This window comes from Ranitomeya variabilis, chromosome 4 (genome assembly GCF_051348905.1).
Source record: "Ranitomeya variabilis isolate aRanVar5 chromosome 4, aRanVar5.hap1, whole genome shotgun sequence".
Lineage (NCBI taxonomy): Eukaryota > Metazoa > Chordata > Amphibia > Anura > Dendrobatidae > Ranitomeya > Ranitomeya variabilis.
In genome coordinates, this window is record NC_135235.1 from 269,935,654 (window position 1) to 269,959,318 (window position 23,665).

General features: G+C 43.8%; 1 protein-coding gene across 1 annotated transcript in view; it reads right to left on the reverse strand.

The window, feature by feature from the left end:
* Positions 1-23,665, reverse strand: part of BACE1 (beta-secretase 1) — a 30,559-nt gene extending 6,894 nt beyond the window's left edge. Inside the window, exons 1-4 of the mRNA XM_077249876.1 lie at positions 23,064-23,665; positions 10,609-10,697; positions 1,065-1,281; positions 81-221 (exon numbers count right to left, since the gene is read on the reverse strand). Coding sequence (XP_077105991.1) covers positions 81-221; positions 1,065-1,281; positions 10,609-10,697; positions 23,064-23,318 — 702 coding nt within the window. The 5' untranslated portion in view covers positions 23,319-23,665. The remainder of the gene's footprint in view (positions 1-80; positions 222-1,064; positions 1,282-10,608; positions 10,698-23,063) is intronic.

A 23,665-nucleotide genomic window follows, 5' to 3' on the forward strand; every position in this document is an offset into this window, starting at 1 on the left:
CCTGGAAGACGATGCCCACAACCAAAGCTTTAATGCACGTCACCGAAACCCAGTAATGGGAATATTACCACCGCACTCACCATACTTCCTCCCACCGAGGCCGATGACGTGTTCCCCTCCTTGATGGGGTATCCTGTCCCACACAACTGCAGGGAGAAGACATTGGGGACCCGTGTTTGCTTTACAAGAGAGTCAAAGAATGGTTCCAGTGAGTCGTCAGGCTGGAAGAAAACCAGGGTGTTAATTTCAGGAATACTTCATTCTGTATGTTTAAATTCAGGTGCAGTAAAACGTTTCAGATTTTGCAGCAAATCCGCGCCAAATCAACATATGCCGCATAGAGACATCGCTGTAGATTTTACTATGACCTTATTTTTTTATATTTTACCTTTAGAAATGGGTCCATGGTTGCCTTCAAAATAAAAGAAAGATACTCACCTACCGAATGTTAGCCACTTCTCCGGACTGCCGTGATGCTCAAACGGAATGTCACTGCTGCAGCCAGTGATTAGCTGCAGGGTTCATGTGACATTACCCACCAGAAGAGGAGGAGAAAAGACTGGCAAGGGATATGGGTAGCAGTGAAAAGGAACAGCAGGGTCCAGTGGGTGAATATTATTATTTTTTTTTTTTTTTTTAACACTTTGTGCCCATTTTTAAAGTAAAATAAACTTTAACCCCTCAGATATTAATAGCAAAAAATAATGGTAAATTAACATTATAATAAAATTCTCAAAGTCCATTTAGATATTTTTTCCCACTACATGTTAGAGCTCATGCAGACGACCATTTTAATCAGACAAGTGTTGGTTTTAACAGGTTGCACTTGTACCCTATGTTTTTCTATGGGGCCGTGTACATGGCCAATTTTTTTCTTGGACCACAAAAAAAACAAATCACAGCATGCACGCTTAATGCTACTGGGTTCATCACCAAACTCCATCTTCTTTACAGGAGGGAATCGTTACTATAGGGGAGCCAAGGAAAGTTAATATATGTAGAGAGTTTTTAAAACTTTTTGAAAAGTAGAGTTTGTTTTTTATATGCACTTTTGTCTATCTCACCCGGGCAATCTCGGCATATGCAAGTCCCAAAATTCCTTCCCAGTTGGAGCCATTGATGAAGAACTTATCGGAGTCAGTTATGGCTGCAATGTTTGCAGTGACGGTGACGTTGGGGCCGTGTGGGATTGTAACCAAATCTGTACCCAATTCTCCCTCCCATTTTCCCTGAGTGTATGGAACATACACTCCTCTTCGGACATCCCGGTACGTCCTAGACCTGTAAACACAAATCGAGAGAAATAATACACTCAGAAGCTTTGTACGACTCGATACAAAGATTTAATCACCAATTTTCATTAAAAAAATATTACCGTATATATATTTTTTAGTTATTAAAGGTTTATTTCCCATCTTCATCCATGGATACTGTTGGACAGAGCTCGTAAATACAAGCACTATTGCAATTTACTGCTTGTTAAAATTTCCAGCCATTCTTGAGATATTAACACTTTTGTTTACAGCTCATTGCCTTGGAGACCGACCACCACTGGTAAACAGCAGATCGTGTGGTCGGTCTCCAAGGCAACGAGCCGTAAACAAAAGAAAAGTGTTAATATCTCAGGAACGGCTGCAAATTTTAATAAGCATTAAATTGGAAAAGTTCTTATTTTTACAAGCTCTATCCATCTATGAAGATGAGGAAAACTTTTTTAAACTAGCTAGTGACATACTTTTCTGGTTTTAGTTTCTGAATTTTTTTTATTCAGTTTCCTGGAGTCAGGTATGTAGAGGTTTACATTACAAGGGCCAAAGACAGCAATAGACTGACTCTGGCTCATTGATTTCTGGAGGAAAGTTTTCTAGGCATGCTCTGTGTGATCTGTGCAGAGGTCATGGTGCAGAGAGGGGGAGGAAGTGAACTGTGACATATCAATACGAATCTAGTTAATTCTGCACCGGCTCCAACCTTCAACAGTTGTATCTAAGGCTATATCCCCAAATGAATCCAGTTTTTTAATGTAACACCTATGAATATCCTCACCATCCTCATACTGCAACGACATTATTTACATAATTGCTACATATTAATTAATTTGGTGCCACATATGATAAATGATTAGTTGTTTCCGATATCCAGCGCCGGTACGGACAGCGACAAGCACGACAGATGCTGTTTGCTATGGTTTCCATAACTACTTGGCACGCCATCTGTCTCATATCAGTACCCGGATATTTTAACTCTTTGAGTGCCTGACAATCAGAAAATACACCCAAAAAAACAACCTGCGCCCATCTAGCATGACATTAGGTGTTCTCTATATTAAATAAAAATATCGATAAAAATATATAAATACCGTAATGGTAACATATATATATAACGAGACCCACATCCACCTGGAAAGCAATGTAATAGTGTAATTTTTATGTCTATTAGATACCAGTGACAGAGCTAATGAAATTCATGTCTCCCTATGAGAGAAGCGATGAGAGAGAGGGCTCCATGTTGGAAATCAGGGGTCCATAAAAAATATTGGGATGTATAAACCAAACAACTTATCTTCTCCCTGCTGAATCCTCATCTGGGACAATATTATCAGTCTCTTAAAGCAATTCTGTCACCAAATTTCACAATATAAACTGCATACTTTATTGAATAGATCTCTTAGACCTGATGAGGCTGGCATACTTTTTTTCTGTGTGACCATATCAGAATAGCTGCATAATCCTTTCTGAAAGTTTAATCCCAGTTTTTTCCCACCTAGCCTGAATGACAGCTCGGAGCATTGTCCCTCCTCCCTGCTGTTGCTGAATCTCCTCCCACCTAGCCTGATTGACAGCTCCTCATTGTCCCTCCTCCCTGCTGTTGCTGAATCTCCTCCTACCTAGCATGAATGACAGCTCCTCATTGTCCCTCCTCCCTGCTGTTGATGAATCTCCTCCCACCTAGCCTGATTGACAGCTCCTCATTGTCCCTCCTTCCTGCTGTTGCTGAATCTCCTACCTAGCCTGAATGACAGCTCCTCATTGTCCCTCCTCCCTGCTGTTGCTGAATCTCCTCCCACCTAGCCTGAATGACAGCTCCTCATTGTCCCTCCTCTCTGCTGTTGCTGAATCTCCTCCCACCTAGCCTGAATAACAGCTCCTCATTGTCCTCCTCTGCTGTTGCTGAATCTCCTCCCACCTAGCCTGAATGAGAGCTCCTCATTGTCCCTCCTCTCTGCTGTTGCTGAATCTCATCCCACCTAGCCTGACGAAGAGCTCCTCATTGTCCCTCCTCCCTGCTGTTGCTGAATCTCCTCCCACCTAGCCTGATTGACAGCTCCTCATTGTCCCTCCTCCCTGCTGTTGCTGAATCTCCTCCCACCTAGCCTGATTGACAGCTCCTCATTGTCCCTCCTCCCTGCTGTTGCTGAATCTCCTACCTAGCCTGATTGACAGCTCCTCATTGTCCCTCCTCCCTGCTGTTGCTGTATCTCCTCCCACCTAGCCTGACTGACAGCTCCTCATTGTCCCTCCTCCCTGTTGTTGCTGAATCTCCTCCCACCTAGCCTGACTGACAGCTCCTCATTGTCCCTCCTCCCTGCTGTTGCTGAATCGCCTCTTACCTAGCCTGATTGACAGCTCCTCATTGTCCCTCCTCCCTGCTGTTGCTGAATCGCCTCTTACCTAGCCTGATTGACAGCTCCTCATTGTCCCTCCTCCCTGCTGTTGCTGAATCTCCTCCTACCTAGCATGAATGACAGCTCCTCATTGTCCCTCCTCCCTGCTGTTGATGAATCTCCTCCCACCTAGCCTGATTGACAGCTCCTCATTGTCCCTCCTTCCTGCTGTTGCTGAATCTCCTACCTAGCCTGAATGACAGCTCCTCATTGTCCCTCCTCCCTGCTGTTGCTGAATCTCCTCCCACCTAGCCTGAATGACAGCTCCTCATTGTCCCTCCTCTCTGCTGTTGCTGAATCTCCTCCCACCTAGCCTGAATAACAGCTCCTCATTGTCCTCCTCTGCTGTTGCTGAATCTCATCCCACCTAGCCTGAATGAGAGCTCCTCATTGTCCCTCCTCCCTGCTGTTGCTGAATCTCCTCCCACCTAGCCTGATTGACAGCTCCTCATTGTCCCTCCTCCCTGCTGTTGCTGAATCTCCTACCTAGCCTGATTGACAGCGCCTCATTGTCCCTCCTCCCTGCTGTTGCTGAATCTCCTCCCACCTAGCCTGATTGACAGCTCCTCATTGTCCCTCCTCCCTGCTGTTGCTGAATCTCCTACCTTGCCTGATTGACAGCTCCTCATTGTCCCTCCTCCCTGCTGTTGCTGTATCTCCTCCCACCTAGCCTGACTGACAGCTCCTCATTGTCCCTCCTCCCTGCTGTTGCTGAATCACCTCTTACCTAGCCTGTTTGACAGCTCCTCATTGTCCCTCCTCCCTGCTGTTGCTGAATCGCCTCTTACCTAGCCTGATTGACAGCTCCTCATTGTCCCTCCTCCCTGCTGTTGCTGAATCTCCTCCCACATAGCCTGATTGACAGCTCCTCATTGTCCCTCCTCCCTGCTGTTGCTGTATCTCCTCCCACCTAGCCTGAATGACACCTCCTCATTGTCCCTCCTCCCTGCTGTTGCTGAATCTCCTCCCACCTAGCCTGCTTGACAGCTCCTCATTGTCCCTCCTCCCTGCTGTTGATGAATCTCCTCCCACCTAGCCTGATTGACAGCTCCTCATTGTCCCTCCTCCCTGCTGTTGATGAATCTCCCACCTACCCTGAATGACAGCTCCTCATTGTCCCTCCTCCCTGCTGTTGCTGAATCGCCTCTTACCTAGCCTGATTGACAGCTCCTCATTGTCCTTCCTCCCTGCTGTTGCTGAATCTCCTCCCACCCAGCCTGATTGACAGCCCCTCCTTGTCCCTCCTCCCTGCTGTTGCTGAATATCCTCCTACCTAGCCTGAATTACACCTCCTCCTTGTCCCTCCTCCCTGCTGTTGCTGAATCTCCTCCCACCTAGCCTGATTGACAGCTCCTCATTGTCCCTTCTCCCTGCTGTTGATGAATCTCCTCCCACCTAGATTGATTGATAGCTCTTCATTGTCCCTCCTCCCTGCTGTTGCTGAATCTCCTCCCACGTAGCCTGATTGACAGCCCCTCCTTGGCCCTCCTCCCTGCTGTTGCTGAATATCCTCCTACCTAGCCTGAATGACACCTCCTCATTGTCCCTCCTCCCTGCTGCTGATGAATCTCCTCCCACCTAGCCTGATTGACAGCTCTCTCCTCCCTGCTGCTGAGTTTCTGTCCAATTAACATGTTAAATACTGCTATCAATCTCTGACATCGGCATTTTAACACATGCTAACAGGAAGCGCGCCACAAGACACGCCCGTCGTTGCCCCTGTCATATGATCATGGTGCACCCATGGGTTGTCATGACAGCCGGGGGTGTGCAGAAGACCTCCTGTGCCTGTCATTGTAAATCACCTATGAACGTCAGCACATGGCTGTCGTCCATAGGAGCTCGTGATTTTTGCTACACATAGCAGTGCTGGAGCCCTGCTACTATATGTATAGCACAGGCGATCAGATGATCGCAGCTTCAAGTCCCTTAAGGGGACTATTACATAGAGTAAAAAAAAAAAGTTTTAAAAAATATTAAAAAAAAACCCCACAAAAGTTCAAATCACCCCTTTTTTGCCCCATTCAAAATAAAACAACTAAAAAAAGTGAAACATACACATATTTGGTATCATCGTATTCAGAAATATCCGATCTATCAAAATATAATGTAAATTAATCTGGTTGGTATAACGGAGTAACGAGGAAAAAAAAACAGAATAATGTTTATTTTTTTGGTTGCCACAACATTACAATAAAATGCAATAATGGGTGATCACAGTATCGTATCTACCCCAAAATTGTATGAATAAAACCGTCAACCCGGTGCGCAAAAAATAAGCCCTACCCAGTCCCAGATCCTGAAAAATGGAGATGCTGTGGGTCTCAGAAAATGGCCCTTTTTTTCTCCTTACAAACTTTGTACTTCTTTTCACCCCTAAATAAAAAAGAACCTAGACATGTTTGGTGTCTGTGCACTCAAAATGACCTGGAGAATAATAATGGCAGGTCAGTTTCAGCGTGTAGTGAACATGGTAATTAAAAAACCCAAAAAACAATTGTGCAATTGCCCTTTTTTTGGGGAATTTCACCGCACTTGGATTTTTTCCCCATTTTTCAGTACACTATGTGGCAAAACCAATGGTGTCGTTCAAAAGTACAACTCGTCCCAAAAAAACCCAACCTCCTATGGCCATATTGATGGAAAAATGAAAAAGCTATGTCTCTGGGAAGCAGGGGAGAAAAAACGGAAACTCAAAATCATCGGGGAGTAAAGGGGTTCAGTCAGCGATGAGAATGATTTCCGTTATAAAGGGAAGGAGACTGTGAGCAGACAAATCTGGCCTTATAATAGCCTTTATCTGCTGTGCCAGAGAAGCTTATAGCTTAGGGCTTCACAAATCAACAGCGGAGGAGGGGGGATCTCACTGAGGTCCAGTTCAAAGATCAATTCCCTCGTGTTTATAAAGGAGCGATGACAATAATAGAGCATTGTATCAAAGGATAATTTCCATCTTCATAGATAGATAGAGCTTGTAAAAACAAGCAGTTTTGCAATTTACAGCTTATTAAAATTTGCAGCTGTTCTTGAGTTATTAACACTTTTCTTTTGTTTACAGCTCGTTTCCTAGGAGACCGACCACCGCTGCTGTCTAACTTGTAAGTACCACTCTGAAACTGGGCAGGATTAGGAGGTAACTGCACACTCCAGCGATCCAGCTTCAAAACAGCGCTTGTTGCTCAATAGAAAAAAGCTCGTAAGCTCTGCATATGTTTATGAAGATGGGAAATAACCCTTTAGATGGGTGGTCCGAAACAGAAATTAATTTGCATTTCAAATCCCTATCTATTTAATGCCATAATCTAATCTATTTATTAATATACTTTAATTTAAAATGTCCTATCATTTGCTCCTTTTTGATGACATTTTGTCTGAGTATTGGCTTCCCAAACGAAGCTTCATCAGTGGCTGCGGTCACTGACGCAGTTTCTGCCCCCTTCCTGAAACAAAGCTTCATCAGTGATGTTTGCTTCAGGGGCTGGGCTAGTCTCTGCCCTAATGAGCATGCATCCATTGTTAATTCTGATGTGGGCTCAGATCTTGTCTCTGTGCACTGTTCTTCCCAGTGCACAATGACAGCGCACTTTCTCGCCTGCTCTGATCAGAAGTGACGAGCTGGCAAGTGAGGGCACTGTCATTGCGCATTTTAAAAATAATACCTAATGTGCAGAGACCAGCAGAGCCCCTTTCAGACAAGACTCTGGTCTTTGTATGCCATATATTCTTACTACGCACACTGACAGTGCGTTCTCTTGCAGGCTCAATACTTCTGAGCAGCACAGGCAAGAGAGCGCACTGTCATTGTGCACTGAGAAGAACAGTGACCAGATCTACTGAGCATAGGAATTGAAAACCGGTGAATGCTCAGTAGAGCAGGGACTAGCCCAGTCCGTGAAATAGGGGTCAGTGATGATGATTCGTCTCTGGCAGTGACAGCAGCCTTTACCCCCTGAAGACACTTTGTTTGGGTATCCCAGGATAAACTTGGATTCTCAAATGAAGCGTCATCAAAAAGGAAGTAGTAAAAAAAAGATAAAGCAGTTAGATAGTGCAGTGAGGGAATAATGGGGACTTTTTAATTAACATGCATTAGAAAAAAATATTATTTCATTATATTGGTAGGCATTTAGGATGAATATTAATTTGTGTTTTGGACCACCCCTTTAAGGTTATGCTGTGTGTACAGCGCTCTAGTAAAAAAGTATGAGCTCCCATATGGTCTCCTTACACTTTCCACTGCAGTACATAGTATACAGTCATGGACAAAAATTTTGAGAATGAGACAAATATTAATTTTTCCAAAGTCTACTGCTTCATTTTTTCTAATGGCAATTTGCATATTCTCCTGAATGTCAGAGTGATCAGCTTAACAGCAATTACTGTACTTGCAAAGACAATATTTGCCCAGAAAATGAACTTTAACCCCCAAAACACATTTCAACATCATTGCAGTCCTGCCTTAAAAGGAGCAGCTAACATCGTTTTAGTGATTGATCCATTAACACAGGTGTGGGTGTTGATGAGGACAGGGCTGGCGATCAATCAGTCATGATTAAGTAAGAATGACATCACTGGACACTTTAAAAGGAGGCTGGTGCTTGGTATCATTGTTTCTCTTCAGTTAACCATGGTTATCTCTAAAGAAACACGTGCAGCCATCATTGCACTGCACAAAAATGGCCTAACAGGGAAGAGTATCGCAGCTACAAAGGTTGCACCTCAGTCAACCATCTATCGCATCATCAAGAACTTCAAGGAGAGAGCTTCCATTGTTGTCAAAAAGGCTCCAGGGCGCCCAAGAAAGACCAGCAAGCGCCAGGACCGTATCTTAAAACTGTTTCAGCTGCGGGATCGGACTCCCAGCAGTGCCGAGCTTGCTCAGGAATGGCAGCAGGCTGGTGTGAGTGCTTCTGCACGCACTGTGAGGCGGAGACTCTGAGCAAGGCCTGGTTTCAAGGAGGGCAGCAAAGAAGCCATTTCTCTCCAGAAAAAAACATCAGGGACCGACTGATATTTTGCAAAAGGTACAGGGAGTGGACTGCTGAGGACTGGGGCAAAGTCATTTTCTCTGATGAATCCCCTTTTCAATTGTTTGGGACATCTGGAAAACAGCTTATTCGGAGAAGAAGAGGTGAGCGCTACCACCAGTCTTGTCTCATGCCAACTGTAAAGCATCCTGAAACCATTCATGTGTGGGGTTGCTTCTCAGCCAAGGGAATCGGCTCACTCACAGTCTTGCCTAAAAACACAGCCATGAATAAAGAACGGTACCAGAATGTCCTCCAAGAGCAACTTCTCCCAACCGTCCAAGAGAAGTTTGGCGCCCAACAATGCCTTTTCCAGCATGATGGAGCACCTTGCCATAAAGCAAAGGTGATAACTAAATGGCTCATGGAACAAAACATAGAGATTTTGGGTTTATGGCCTGGAAACTCCCCAGATCTTAATCCCATTGAGAACTTGTGGTCAATCACCAAGAGACGGGTGGACAAACAAAAACCAACAAATCCTGGCAAAATGCAAGCATTGATTATGCAAGAATGGACTGCTATCAGTCAGGATTTGGTCCAGAAGTTGATTGAGAGCATGCCAGGGAGAATTGCAGAGGTCTTGAAGAAGAAGGGTCAACACTGCAAATATTGACTTGCTGCATTAACTCATTCTAACTGTCAATATAACCTATTGGTTCTCATAATATGATTGCAATTATATTTCTGTATGTGATATAAACATCAGACAAACACTAATAAAAACCAGAGGGCAGCAGATCATGTGAAAATATAATTTTGGTGTCATTCTCAAAAATTTTGGCCATGACTGTAGGATCTGTATAAGGTTTAGTATTATACTTTATTTTTTTCCTATGCGTTTTGATAATAATTATCAGACTCAAAATGACAATATCGTTACATTTTAGGCAAGACTTACAGGTAATTCAGGTCAACATGTAACGATAGCAATAATCTCCTAACCTCACTGACTTCATTACCACTAACGAGCACCACAAGGGCCTATTCCCGGAGTCCCCATAGAAACCATGTTACAGGTCACAGCGGGGGCTGGGCACCTGCTCAGTTCAGCAGACGGCGCCCATCATTTTACACCTTTATGAGCCGTTGTATAAATCATTGTAGGCAACCACAAAGAAGTGCAGATCTGCTAAAATTATACAGAAGGCAATAAAGAGCTACTTAAAAGAAAGACACTGTTACTTGCATTTTTTCCCCATTTTTTAATAGATCTATAAGGCCTCCTTTTCTAATTAGCCCTTTAAAGGGAATCTTTCATCATGTAATCTGAGAGCAGTATAATGTAGGGGGAGAGAGCCTGATTCCAGGCATGTGTCACTTACTTGGCTATGTGTTGTAGTTTCAATACAATCAGTGGTTTATCAGCAGGAGATTATCACTGCAGGACTAGGTGTCTCATGCCAGACAGTCCAGTTAATCTGTGCAATCTCGACCCCCCCACCATTGATTGGCAGCTTCTTCACAGTGTAATCAGGAAGCTGCCAATCAGTGGTGTGGGCGGAGTTATACAGATCTTAGCATTCTAAGAACTGCTACACTTACAGCAGAGAAAACAGGGATTTTATCAAAACTGTACAGCACAAGTAATAACTTTACAATCTGCGGGGGTCCGACAGCTGGGATTGCCACCGATCCTGAGAACAGGGCTCTAAAATGCTGCATCGAAATGGGGTTATGGCGGCACAAGTGCGATACGGCTCCGTTTATTCTCATGGGATTACAGGAGATTTCTGAGCGCTGTACTTTGCTGTCCCATAGAGTATGAATGTGTGCGTTTTGATGGGGCATTTCACAGCTTGGGATCATTGAGGGTCCCGGTGGTAGTACCACCCCTCCCCCATGATCAGAAAGTTATCACTTTCAACAATGGTAATTAACCCTTCAATGATTTATATGTAGTCACTTCTCACTTACCTCTGTCGGTGATAGTATCGCTTCAGGAAGGGATGGGGGGCCGCACCCACTGCAAAGTTACTGCTGCCGGTGTCAACCAGGATGTTGAGCTGGGAAGAAAAAAAAAAAAGCAACAATGAACACAGAATGACTTATATACAGGTACCGCTTTATGCACTCTGCCATACATGTACAGTACGGGCGGGGTGCGCATGTATGGAGCGGGCTCAGGAGCTGTGCCCGCTGCGTACTGATCAGATTCTGGCTGTGGTCCATAGCCCGTGGCGCTAAACGCTATCACTGCTGTTTAACTATTTAAATGCCACTGGAAATCTCTTACAGCGGCATTTAAATAGCGTAATTGCCGTTGCATGCGCTCAGGATACAGTATAAGTGACCAAGCGATTGTTAAAGTCCCCTAAGGGGACTAAAAATTAAAGAGAAAAGTTTAAAAAAAAAGTTTGAAAAAAAAAAATATATATACCGGTATACACTAAGAGGGTTTAAGTTAAGGCCCTATCTCATTCAAATACTCTATCACCCTTAGCTCCCATCTGCACCATACCATATCTTCTTGACCCCCCAAATATTTGCCCATATACACCATTTCCCAATTCTTAACTAACAAAGGCCCCATGGAAAACCATGGCCAAGAATCACCCAACTAACTTCCTGCAACAAATCCACATCATTCACATTCTTAAACAATCTACACTAAAATTAACGACCATGGGAAGCAGGTCTTAACTTGACCTACTCTCAAAAACCTCCTTTCCCTTCCCCAAGATGATCTCTATAATATATAACCACTTAGCTCCCCCACAACGTCTTATAAACTGATCTGTCTGACCTCCTGGGAAAAGGAACTAAGGATTAACTTATCCAATACTGAAGTTAAGAATATCCTTTCTAAATCACATGGCTTCTCTAGATGTACGCTCCTCCAGGAAAACTCCTACAAAATACCATTCTCCTGGTATAGGACCCTCTAATTCCTACAGCACCTAGTCTCTCTGACTCCAATTTATGTTGGAGATGTGGGTAAACTGTCGCATATATTTTGGAACTGCCCCAGTTTACAACTATTTTGGGGAGCAATTAGCCGGACTTTAAGCAATTTAGGTTTAATAGCAAGAAAAATAAAGTCCTCTGAAGTCCTGCTGTCTGCTCAAGTCCTACTGTCTGTTGAAGTCCTACTGTACGCTGAAGTCCTGCTGTCTGCTCAAGTCCTACTGTCTGTTAAAGTCCTACTGTACGTAGAAGTTCTACTGTCCACTGAAATCCTACTATCTGCTGAAATCATACTGTCTGTTGAAGTCCTGCTGTCTGCTAAAGTCCTGCTGTCTGCTGAAGTCCTGCTGTCCGCTGAAGTCCTGCTGTCTGCTGAAGTCTGCTGTCCGCTGAAGTCCTGCTGTCCGCTAAAGTCCTGCTGTCCGCTAAAGTCCTGCTGTCTGCTGAAGTCCTGCTGTCTGCTGAAGTCCTGCTGCCTGCTGAAGTCCAGCTGCCTGCTGAAGTCCTGTTCTCTGGTAAAGTCCTACTGTCCGCTGAAATCCTACCGTCTGTTGAAGTCCAATCATCTGCTGAAGTCCTACTGTCCGCTGAAGTCCTGCTGTCTGCTAAAGTCCTGCTGTCTGCTGAAGTCCTGCTCTCCGCTGAAGTCCTGCTGTCCGCTAAAGTCCTGCTGTTCGCTGAAGGCCTGCTGAAGTCCTGCTGTCTGCTGAAGTCCTGCTCTCTGGTGAAGTCCTACTGTCTGCTGAAATCCTACCGTCTGTTGAAGTCCAATCATCTGCTGAAGTCCTACTGTCCGCTGAAGTCCTGCTGTCTGCTAAAGTCCTGCTGTCTGCTGAAGTCCTGCTCTCCGCTGAAGTCCTGCTGTCCGCTAAAGTCCTGCTGTTCGCTGAAGGCCTGCTGAAGTCCTGCTGTCTGCTGAAGTCCTGCTCTCTGGTGAAGTCCTACTGTCTGCTGAAATCCTACCGTCTGTTGAAGTCCAACCATCTGCTGAAGTCCTACTGTCCTGATCTTTCAAACACTTTACAATAAACATGATCTTCTGGCTTTATTGAAAGTGGCCACAAAACATCTAATCCCAATGCATTGGAAGCAAACCACTCCCCCGGCCCATTCAAAATGGTTAGATAAAATATATATTTGACAATGGAGGAATTGTCTAGTAGGTAAACGCATATACACTCATCATGCCAAAAAACTTGGTCACTTTGGATCTTAAAATTTGGCACTGAAACTTAAGTGATATGACCTCCAACCTTACTCAGCCCTATCCCCCTTCCCTCCTTTGCCACCGTAGGTCAGTGAATCAACCCCACTCATTTACCCCTTTCTGACAGATACTTATTCAACTCAGTCTTCCCATCATTTTCCCACCTACTACTTGTTGGACTCATTTAGTTCATACTGATTTGTCATTTAATATAATTTTCTCTTTCTGAAATGGCTTTTATACCTCCCACTCTCCTCAATTTACAATTCTCCTTAGTAATCATATTTCTATACTATTTGTTGTTGTTGTTTTTACTTTATATGGCCTCTAAATAAAGAATTAGTAAAAAGAAAAAAATACGGTAGATGTATGTGTGTGTATATATATATATATATATATACAGTATAAATGTTCAAATCATCCCTTCATCAACACTCTTTTCCTGGTTTGAAAATAAAGAAAAACAAAAAGAACATTGCTGTCGCCGCCTTTAAAAATGTAAAATGACAAATCAAAACGCCAGATTTGCAGGTTTTTTTAGTTACCGCAGTTCCACTCCCACCCCCTGAAAAGCTATAAAAAGAGATCAGTATGTCATATACAGTGGCATGTAAAAGTTTGGGCACCCCTGGTCAAAATTACTGTTATTGTGAACAGTTGAGCATGTTGAAGATGAACTGATCTCTAAAAGCGCTTAAGTTAAAGATGACACATTTCCTTTGTGTTTCAGGTAAAAACAAATACTGTAAATATACAGTACAGACCACAAGTTTGGACACACCTTCTTATTTAAATATTTTTCTGTATTTTCATGACTATGAAAAATGTACATTCACACTGAAGGCATCAAAACTATGAATTAACACATGTGGAATTATATATTTAACAAAAAAGTGTGAAACAACTGAAATTATGTCTTATATTCTAGGTTCTTCAAAGTAGCCACCTTTTGCTTTGATGACTGCTTTGCACACTCTTGGCATTCTCTTGATGAGCTTCAAGAGGTAGTCACCGGAAATGGTCTTCCAATAATCTTGAAGGAGTTCCCAGAGATGCTTAGCACTTGTTGGCCCTTTTGCCTTCACTCTGCGGTCCAGCTCACCCCAAACCATCTCAATTGGGTTCAGGTCTGGTGACTGTGGAGGCCAGGTCACCTGGCGTAGCACCCCATCACTCTCCTTCTTGGTCAAATAGCCCTTACACAACCTGGAGGTGTGTTTGGGGTCATTGTCCTGTTGGAAAATAAATGATGGTCTAACTAAACGCAAACCGGATGGAATAGCATGCCGCTACAAGATGCTGTGGTAGCCATATGTCATCTTTTAGATATAATTTAATCTTCAACTTGCTTAACTGTTCACAATAAGAGTAATTTTGACCAGGGGTGCCCAAACTTTTACATGCCACTGTATACCCAATACAAATTACAGCTCAGCACTGAAATAACAAGACTTCACACAGCTACATCGACATAAAAATTAAAAAGTAATGAGTCTCAGAAGATAGCGATGCAATTCTTTTTTTTTTTTTTTACAAATTTCAGAATTTTTTTCCACTATCAAAAGATTAAAAATAATCATGTTACCAGATAATTTTTACTGTAGAATGAACTATAATGAAAAGCGTATTTTTCACAACTTCACCCCACTTGGATTTTTTTTCCCCATTTTTCAGTACACGATATGGTAAAATGAATGGAGTCATTCAAACGTACAAATTGTCCGGCACAAAAAGAAACCCTATGAGGTTGGAAAAATAAAGAAAAAGTAGTCGGAAAAAATAAAATGAAAAAGCAAAAATAGAAAAATAGCCTGGTCACAAAGGAGTTAAAGAAGTTTTCCATACCTGGTTCAAAACTGTCTAAAAAAAAAGGGATGGTTACAAAAGTAATAAAAAAATGGGATCAGAAGTGATGACATTAGTCACCTGACCCTGCAACCAATCAGCGGCACTTGCATACAGTCACATGACTGCTGAGGCCACTGATTGGTTGCAGGGTCAGGTGATTTACAGACAGGATATCGTGGCTTCTGATCCTGATGGAAACCACCGGAGCAGCTGTGTGTCGAGATGTAAGTAACACTAACATTAATTTGCAAAAATCCTTTCTCTCTGGCCACTTTATTAAAAAAAGTAAAAAATCCCTTTAAGAAAAACTATTGTACCGTTTTGTGTATACAGCTCTTATTCAAACCGACAGTATGTGTCTCAAAAATGGCCATCGGTCCTGTAAAGAGGTAATAACATAGTAATAACATAGAGAGGAGCTCTGACACTGAGAGCCGAGTTCCTCCTAAAACTTACATCCGCCCGACAGAAGGTGATCGCTGAGGATGGTACAAATAACGGACAGGAAAGAAGGGGTTAATGTAATCTAAAGGATGTAGCCTCCACTCCTGGCAGTAATGTGATCCGCCAACTGCAAGGTACCAGCGTCTCTGACCTCTCCGCTCGTCTCGATCCATACTTTCCATTAGTCTCATTTGAGACTTTCCGTCTCCCGCAGGGGGGGTGCACACAATTTTTTTATATATAAACTTCATGCTGTACAGCTGCACAAATGTACAGTACAGGGGCGGACGTATGATTGGTGAAACCACAGGGGCCCGAAAGATAAGGGGGCCACTACCCCCTCCATTAAAATGAGCTATTGGACAGGAAAGGGCCCATATACTGTTCTTGCATGGGGGCCCTCTCCTTTCTGTGTCCGCCAGTGGTGCAGTATAAGTATATACCTTCTGTATATGCCATTATATATGTGTATATAATGTATATATTAATTATTTTATATTATGTGTGCTTATATTTATGTTATATACGCTTATAAACTTTTATGAGCTCCACATGAAGAAATCCTCCTACACTTTCAACCTCGGCTGCTATCAGTGAGGATATTAATGGTTGTCTCCACGCTGAATGCACTTGGGCAAATCATCAAGATCCGCTGCTGGCAGCTTCCTTTGTAGATGTGTTCCATGGGAGACAAGTGGGCGTATCACTGGTTCCACCTTCCAATGAATGTAACGATGAGCTGTTAGTTCAACTGGAATGAAGACTAGGAGTCCGTCTGTCAACATTATGCAGCAACACGCCATAATCCAGGGACTAGGACTGAGTGACATCTCCTCATCAAGTCTTTTTCATGATGATGTCCACATGGTCTCCAGAACAATCTCTGGCTATCAGTGCATCCAAGCGGGACTCATTACTGTAGAGGACAGACCTCCATTCCAGCCTCTATGTGTAGACCACGTGGGCAACACCATGAGAGAACGTCACTCTGGTCCATCTCCCGGGATTATGGTGTGTGGTGGCATAGTGTACGGTGGCCGGACCCCTCTAGTCTTCATTCCAGCTCGTCTTTATATTGATTTGGTCTTGGGTTCAGTGGTTCAGACATTTATCCAAAGATCCCAGGAGCCGTTTTTCAACACGACACGTTACTGATACTTTGAGAAGCCTGCACGGCCCAAACGAGCTCCCATGGCTGCAGCATCTCCAGACTTGTCTCCCATCATTGGTTGGTGATTGAACAAGGAGATGCCAGCAGCAGATCTTGATGATTTGCCCAAGTGCATTCATTGTGGAGAACCTTCCTCAGACGACCATTAATAACCTCACTGATGTGCCGGGACTTCTTCACGTGGTGCTCATACTCCATCCTGAATAAATCATGATGCTTTGAACATTTTGATTCAATTTTTTCCTTATTTGCAGACCAGTAACGTCTCCATCCTGTGATTTCCATCATTCCATGACTTTTCCTTCTTGGTGTTGCAATTTCAATGTTGAGGAGTGTAAGTATGTAACAATATACAATATCATAGTACTTAACGATGTGAAATCTTCTCAGAAGTGCAGTAACAGAGCAGATGACTTTACGGGTCACTTACTAGGAGTTTCCAGCGACTAGTAATGTTGCATGGCTTTCCTTGGGATACTCCGGTTTCTTCCGTCGTTCCAAAATATTTGTTGATAGGTAACTGACTTGTGTTTGAGATGAACTAGATATTAAGGAAGGAGGATTGACGTGAAATAAGAATATAATGAAATAAATATCACTTGGAGCTGAGGCTGCACATTGATTCCCAGGGAGGATAATATGTCTCAGATCTTTTGCATTTGTCCATTATTTCCAAAGCTTGGAGACTCTTTACACAGGACTGCAACGGAAGTGGGATTGATTTCCCTGTATCTTACCATCACGAAGAATGCTGGCAAAAAAAAATCCCACTGTGCTGTGTCAGAAATCTCTAACCAGTGACAATTAGGTTCGGCCACATTACCAGACCCTAATGATACCTGTCAAAATGTAACAGAGGGGAAACAAGTCCATTGAGTCTCCTTTCTTAGAAACATTTATTATAGTGATCAAATTTTAATATCTTTACTCCATAGAATTTATACATTTGGGATTCCCTATCTAAGATATTTATCGCACATGCCTAAACGGTAAGGAGGATCCTGTCCTAATGGGAAGAAGAACGTGGTCTCCTGGACCCCCATGCGTCATCCACATAGCAGAAAAAAATCTCGCGCCTGCGCAATGACATTGCCGACTTGTGCCGGTGCACTCTGCTCTGCCCTACTGTGGGCAGACCCTAGAACCTAACTGTGGATGTGCCGGCATACATCTTTTTGACTCCTGCTTACTGGAACGTCCATATTGTTTTATTCCCGGCCACTGGAAATCGCAGAAGAGGTGTTTAATTCTAGCAACAATATGTACAAAATGGTTCCAGTAAGCAGGAGCAGAGAACAAAACAATATGGATGAAATGGTTCCAGTAAGCAGGGGCAGGGAACAAAACAATATGGACAAAAGGGTTCCAGTAAGCAGGAGCAGGGAAAAAAACAATATGGACGAAACGGTTCCGGAAAGCAGGGGCAGGGAACAAAACAATATGGACGAAATGAATCCAGTAAGCAGGAGCAGGGAACAAAACAATATGGATGAAATGGTTCCAGTAAGCAGGGGCAGGGAACAAAATAATATGGACGAAATGAATCTGGTAAGCAGGGGCAGGGAACAAAACAATATGAAATGGTTTCAGTAAGCAAGGGCAGTGAACAAAACAATATGGACGAAATTAATTTGGTAATCAAGAGCGGGGAGCAAAACAATATGGATGAAATTAATCCGTTAAGCAGAAGCAGGGAACAAAACAGTATGGATGAAATGGTTCCAGTAAGCAGGGGCAGGGAACAAAACAATATGGACAAAATGGTTCCTGTAAGCAGGAGCAGGGAATAAACAATATAGTCAAAATTGTTCCAGTAAGCAGGAGCAGGGAACAAAACAATATGGATGAAATGGTTTCAGTAAGCAGGGGCAGGGAACAAAACAATATGGATGAAACGGTTCCAGTAAGCAGGAGTCGGTAACAAAACAATATGGACAAAATGGTTCCGGTAAGCAGAAGCGGGGAACAAAACAATAAGGATTAAATAGTTCCGGTAAGCAGGAGCAGGGAACAAAACAATATGGATTAAATTATTCCGGCAAGCAGGACAAAATGGTTCTGTTAAGCTGGAGCAGGGATCAAAACTATATGGACAAAATGGTTCCAGTAAGCAGGGTCAGGGAACGAAACAATATGGATGAAATGGTTCCAGTAAGCAGGGGCAGGAAACGAAACAGTATGGACGAAATGGTTCCAGTAAGCAGGGGCAGAGAACGAAACAATATGGACGAAATGGTTCCTGTAAGCAGGGGCAGGGAACGAAACAGTATGGACGAAATGGTTCCAGTAAGCAGGAGCCAGAAAAACATGTGCTGGCACATGTAGTGTTAGGTTCTAGGCTCTGGCCAGAATAGGGTATAGCAAAGTGCGCCTACGAGAGACGGCAATGTCTCTGCACAAACGTGAGATTTTGTTTGACAGGATGCATCAACCACATGAATTACAGAGGGAGGACAGTGTTTAAAAAGGGAAAGGAGGGACAGGCGCCATTGCAATGACGTCCATCGGACCGGACCGCCTAAATTTGCATACCTTACTGGAGCACTTCAAAATTTTTTTGGGGGGGTATATAGAGGGGAGTCAGGATACACCTTTTTTGAATGCGGCACAGGTGCTGAGGAAGGTGGTGGTATTGGTTCATAGATGAAAACACTGGTGACAGGTTCCCTTTAATTTGCTATTTTGGATGACGGAAGTGAGACCGCGCTTTTCTGCAGATGTAGGTGTGCTTTAGGAAACTGCATGGAGAAAAGCGTTGCATGGAAACCTTTGCCTGAGCAAAATTCTATCTAGCAGTGACAGAAGAAGATGCAGAAGGGGCTGCAGACGTTCAGAAGCATCTTCCTCTGCTTCTGAGGAACAGATGTGAAGGCGAAACTGTAGGGGTTGGACCTAGGTCAGCATTTAATATGCTTCACTTACCAGATTGCTTGGTCCATCATACTCAGTTTTGTATTCCTCTGCCAGGAAACATACCCGAAAACTGCATGAATCCTGTGATGAAGAAGTGCAGCAAATAATGGCATCTTCAGAATAAACACTGAGGAGGTCACCGCTATCCTGCTGGTAATGTAAGAAGCAGGACGCCATCAGAGATGAGCTGGGAGCAGGTTTGGTGAATGGATGTGGAAAATAATGTATTCTTAAAAAGGCCATAAAATTGCAAAGTGCTCGTAAAAAAAACAAGAAAAAAAATTGTCTTTGTTCTTAGGAATAGATGGATTTTTTAATGTTATAATTTACTGCTCATAGCCGAGGTTACCGCCAGTCTATAAGAGGTGGCCGTTTAGCTCGGCACCAAGAAATGGGCAACGTTGAGGAACGTAGATGCAGTGGTCGGCCAAGGAAACTTAGTGCAGCAGATGAAAGTCACATCATGCTTATTGCCCTTAGGAATCGGAAGATGTCCAGCTGTGCCATCAACTCACAACTGGCAGCAAGCAGTGGGACCCAGCTACGCCCATCTACTGCTTGGAGAAGTCTGGCCAGAAGTGGCATCATGGCTAAAAACCAACATGGAAGGCCAAGTGACTCAAGTATGTACAAAAACATAGGAATTTGTGGTCAAAATAATGGTGGCCAGTGCTCTGGACTGAGGAGTTAAACTATGAAATATTTGTCTGTAACAGAAAACAGTTTGTTCACCGAAAGGTCGGAGAGCGGTACAACAATGAGGGTCTACAGGAATAGTGAAACATGGTGGAGGGTCCGGCAAGTTTTAGGCTGTATTTTAGAAAATGGAGATGGGGATTTGGTGAAGATTAACCCCATTACGACCTATGACATATAGGTATATCATAGGTCGCCTCCCTCCCTTTGAGGCAGGCTCTGGCGCTGGGCCTGATTCTTTTCCAGGACATGACAGCTGATTTGATTGGCTGTCATGTGACCCTAAAAGCCGCAGGTGGAATCTCGATCCACCCGCAGCTATTACCATGTTAAAGGCTGCTGTCAATCTCTTACTGTGTAATTTAACATGCTCGCGCCTGAAGCGCGTTACTAATCCAGCCCATCTGCGCCCGTGTCACATGATTGCAGGGTGCAGATGGGTTGGCATGCAACTGGGGGTCTACAGGAGACCCCTGTGGTTGTCATTGCCGCTCTGCTATGAGCGCCGCCCTTCAGTGGCCGTCGTTCATAGCAGATGAGCATTTCTGCTACACGTAGCAGCTACAAATCTCCTGTGGAGACAATTGAAGCAAGTGAAAAGTAAAAGAAAAAAATGTTTAAAAAAAAAATAAATTAAAAGTTCAAATCACCCCCCTTTTTCCTAATTCAAAATAAAACACTAAAAAATACACATATCTGGTATCGCATCGCCGAGTTCAGAATCGCCCAATCTATCAAGATATAACAATTATTAATCAGATTGGTAAACAGAGTAGTGAGAAAAAAAAACAAAACGCCAGAATTACGTTTTTTTTGGGTCGTCACCACATTACAATAAAATGCAATAACGGGCGATCAAAAGATCGTATCTACATCAAAATGGTATCAATAAAAACGTCAGCTTGGCGCACAAAAAAAAAGACCTCACCCAGCTCCAGATCATGAAAAATCGAGATGCTACAAGTCTCGGAAAATTGATGATCTGTCCCCACAGATCACTGATCGGCGATCGCACATCATCCGGTCTGTCTGGGATCACATGAAGGCTCTGCACAAGCCTCATACACAGATCTGGGGTCAGGTCTCCAAGATGTTTGGGACATAGTCCTTTCTAAACTTCTCCAAAAACTTTGTGCAAAACCTAGAAAATCTGATTCTAGGTTTTCCTCCTCTTCTTCCCAGAGCCATAACTCTTTTATTTTTCTGTCCACATAGACATACGAGGGCTTGTTTTTTTGCGGGACAAGTTGTACATTTGAATGACACCATTCATTTTACCATATAGTGTATTGGGAAATGGGAAAAATAAATCCAAGTGCGGTGAAATTGTGAAAATAAAATGCAATTGATATTTTTTGGGGGGAATTGTTTTTACTATGTATATGACCTGATAATATGATTGTGCTCATTAACACGATTACGGCAATACCAAACACGTCCAGTTTGTTTTAATGATTTTAGTGATGAAAAAAATAGAAGTTTACTTACATTTTTTTGGGGGGTTGTGTCACCATTGCCTGAGACCTGTAACATTTTTGGAGCTGTGTGATGGATTATTTTTTTTCAGGCCGAGATGATGTTTTTATTAGCATGATTTTGGGATAGCTTTTGAACTCTTGTTACAGCCTTTTTTTATGAAATTGTGGTGACCCCAAAAAAAGTGATTTCAGCTTTCTTGAACTTTTTTCGCATGCGGTGTTTACCTAGATCGGTTAATTGTTTTTATATTTTGACATATCGAACTTTTCTGAACTCTGCGATACCAAATATGTGCATTTTTTAATATCTTTATTTTCAATGGAGAAGAGAGGGTGATTTGAACTTTTAGGTTTCTTTTTTTATATTTTTGAAAACATTTTTTTCACTGTTCTTGTTAGTCCCCTTAGGGGACTTGAAGATGTGATTGTCTGATCGCTTCTGCTATACAGCAATATCACAGCAGAAATCATGGTCTTCTTTGATTATTGGCCACAGGCAGGGTTTGTAGGGAGCTCCGTAATGACAGGAATGGGGGGGTCATCCACCGACCCCCGGCTGTCATACAACCCATCGATGACCCGCGATCACGTCACGGGCACACCGATGGGTGCAGATAATGACGCGCACACCATGCCGGCAGGTTCTATCTCTAATACACAGCCATCACCTGCGGGGTATGGGGCAGGATAGTTTGCATCACTTTCCATTAAATTAAGGCTTATTCTCAAACTATAATGTTATCTGCGGTAATAGGATAAGGGAAACGTGCCGATCGCCAGGGGGACTCACTGCTGGGACACTCCAGCAATACTGAGAACAGGACTCTGGAACCTGAGCCGAGCCCATCTTGTGTGGAGTGGAGGTGGCCATGCTCGATCGCCGCTCCATTCATTGTCTATTGGACTGTTGGGAAAGTCAAGTTAATCTCTATTCAAGATAGATCTTTGCAGATCCCAGTTCTTAGGCTCCAAAGCCAAGTTCTTGGGGTCGCAGTGGTCAGACCCCTGGCGATCCATAAATTATCCCCTTTCGAATGGATAGGGTATAACAACATATTTTGGGAATAACTTCTTAAAGGGATTGTCCAGGTCGTTAGCATTGATGTCCTATTATTAGGATAGGTCATCAATCTCTTATCGGTGGGGCGGGGGTGCGACACCCGGCATCTCCGCCAATCAGCTGTTCCCGACGTCTGCCCGGCACAGCTCCATCAACAGGATAGTGGCTGCGACCAGGTACTGCACATCCGAGGCCTATTCAGATCAATAATGGGGAGGATACGCTGTACCCGGCGGTGGCCATTATTTCGTCGGTGGAGATGTGCTGTGCAGCTCCATTACTAAGCACTTCCAGCTGCCACCGACACCAGAAACAGATGATCGGCGGAGGTGGTGGGTGTTGCACCCCCACTGATAGGCCATCAATGTTAAACAACCCCTTTAACTTACGGTGCGGGGACTGACTCGTAGACTTGTTGATACATTATGATACACTGGAAACAAATATGGCTCACTGTATGATACAATGTAACATGACTACAGCAGATATTGATGCATTAATGGAGGTTCTACCCGCCGGGAACCAGACTTACAAATTTACGCTGCCAATTCTTTTGTCCAAAATCCCAAACGTTGCTTTTGCCCATTTCATATCCATCGTCTTATAGTACACACACTGAAGCCCTGGCATAAGGCCACCATCACATACCGTCTGGGGAGGAGTGCCCACCCTCATCTCCACGTAATAGCCTTGTCCAGACTTCCCTCTCAGGTTGTCTTTCATGTCCATGAAGTTGGTCTCGTCTTCCGCTGACCTCTTGACTCTGTTGGCCTGGAGCGCACCAAGCCCTGGATAATTCTTCAGGGGCACTTTAATGGCCAATTGCCCGGTGGTCACTGGCAGGCACCAGGGCAGTAGTATCAGCAAGAGGCTGCTCGTACTTGCAAAAGCCAAGATCTCCATGTTTCTAACCTGCAGTCGTTCCTCCCTCTGTGCTAAGAAAACCCCAAGCAGGTTGCCTTCTTCCTCAAAGCCTCCAGCGCTCCATGTCAGCTAAGGGTGTCTTCATCATACAGGTCCTGAATCACTCTCTCCTCTCTCCTCCCTCCTCCTGAGGATGAAGGATGCTCTGCTCTAGAGGTCTGCAGGGAGGAGGACCAGGCTAAGCACATTCATGCACCAGGCCCTGGAGTTGCCTTGTGCCCCCTCCCTCACCATGGCTGGGGATTTACTACATTCCACGGTCTCCCCCTCCTGCTGGTGCCAGGCTGGATTGTCAGGGCCCCCTCCTCGTCTGCACTGGGCGCTGT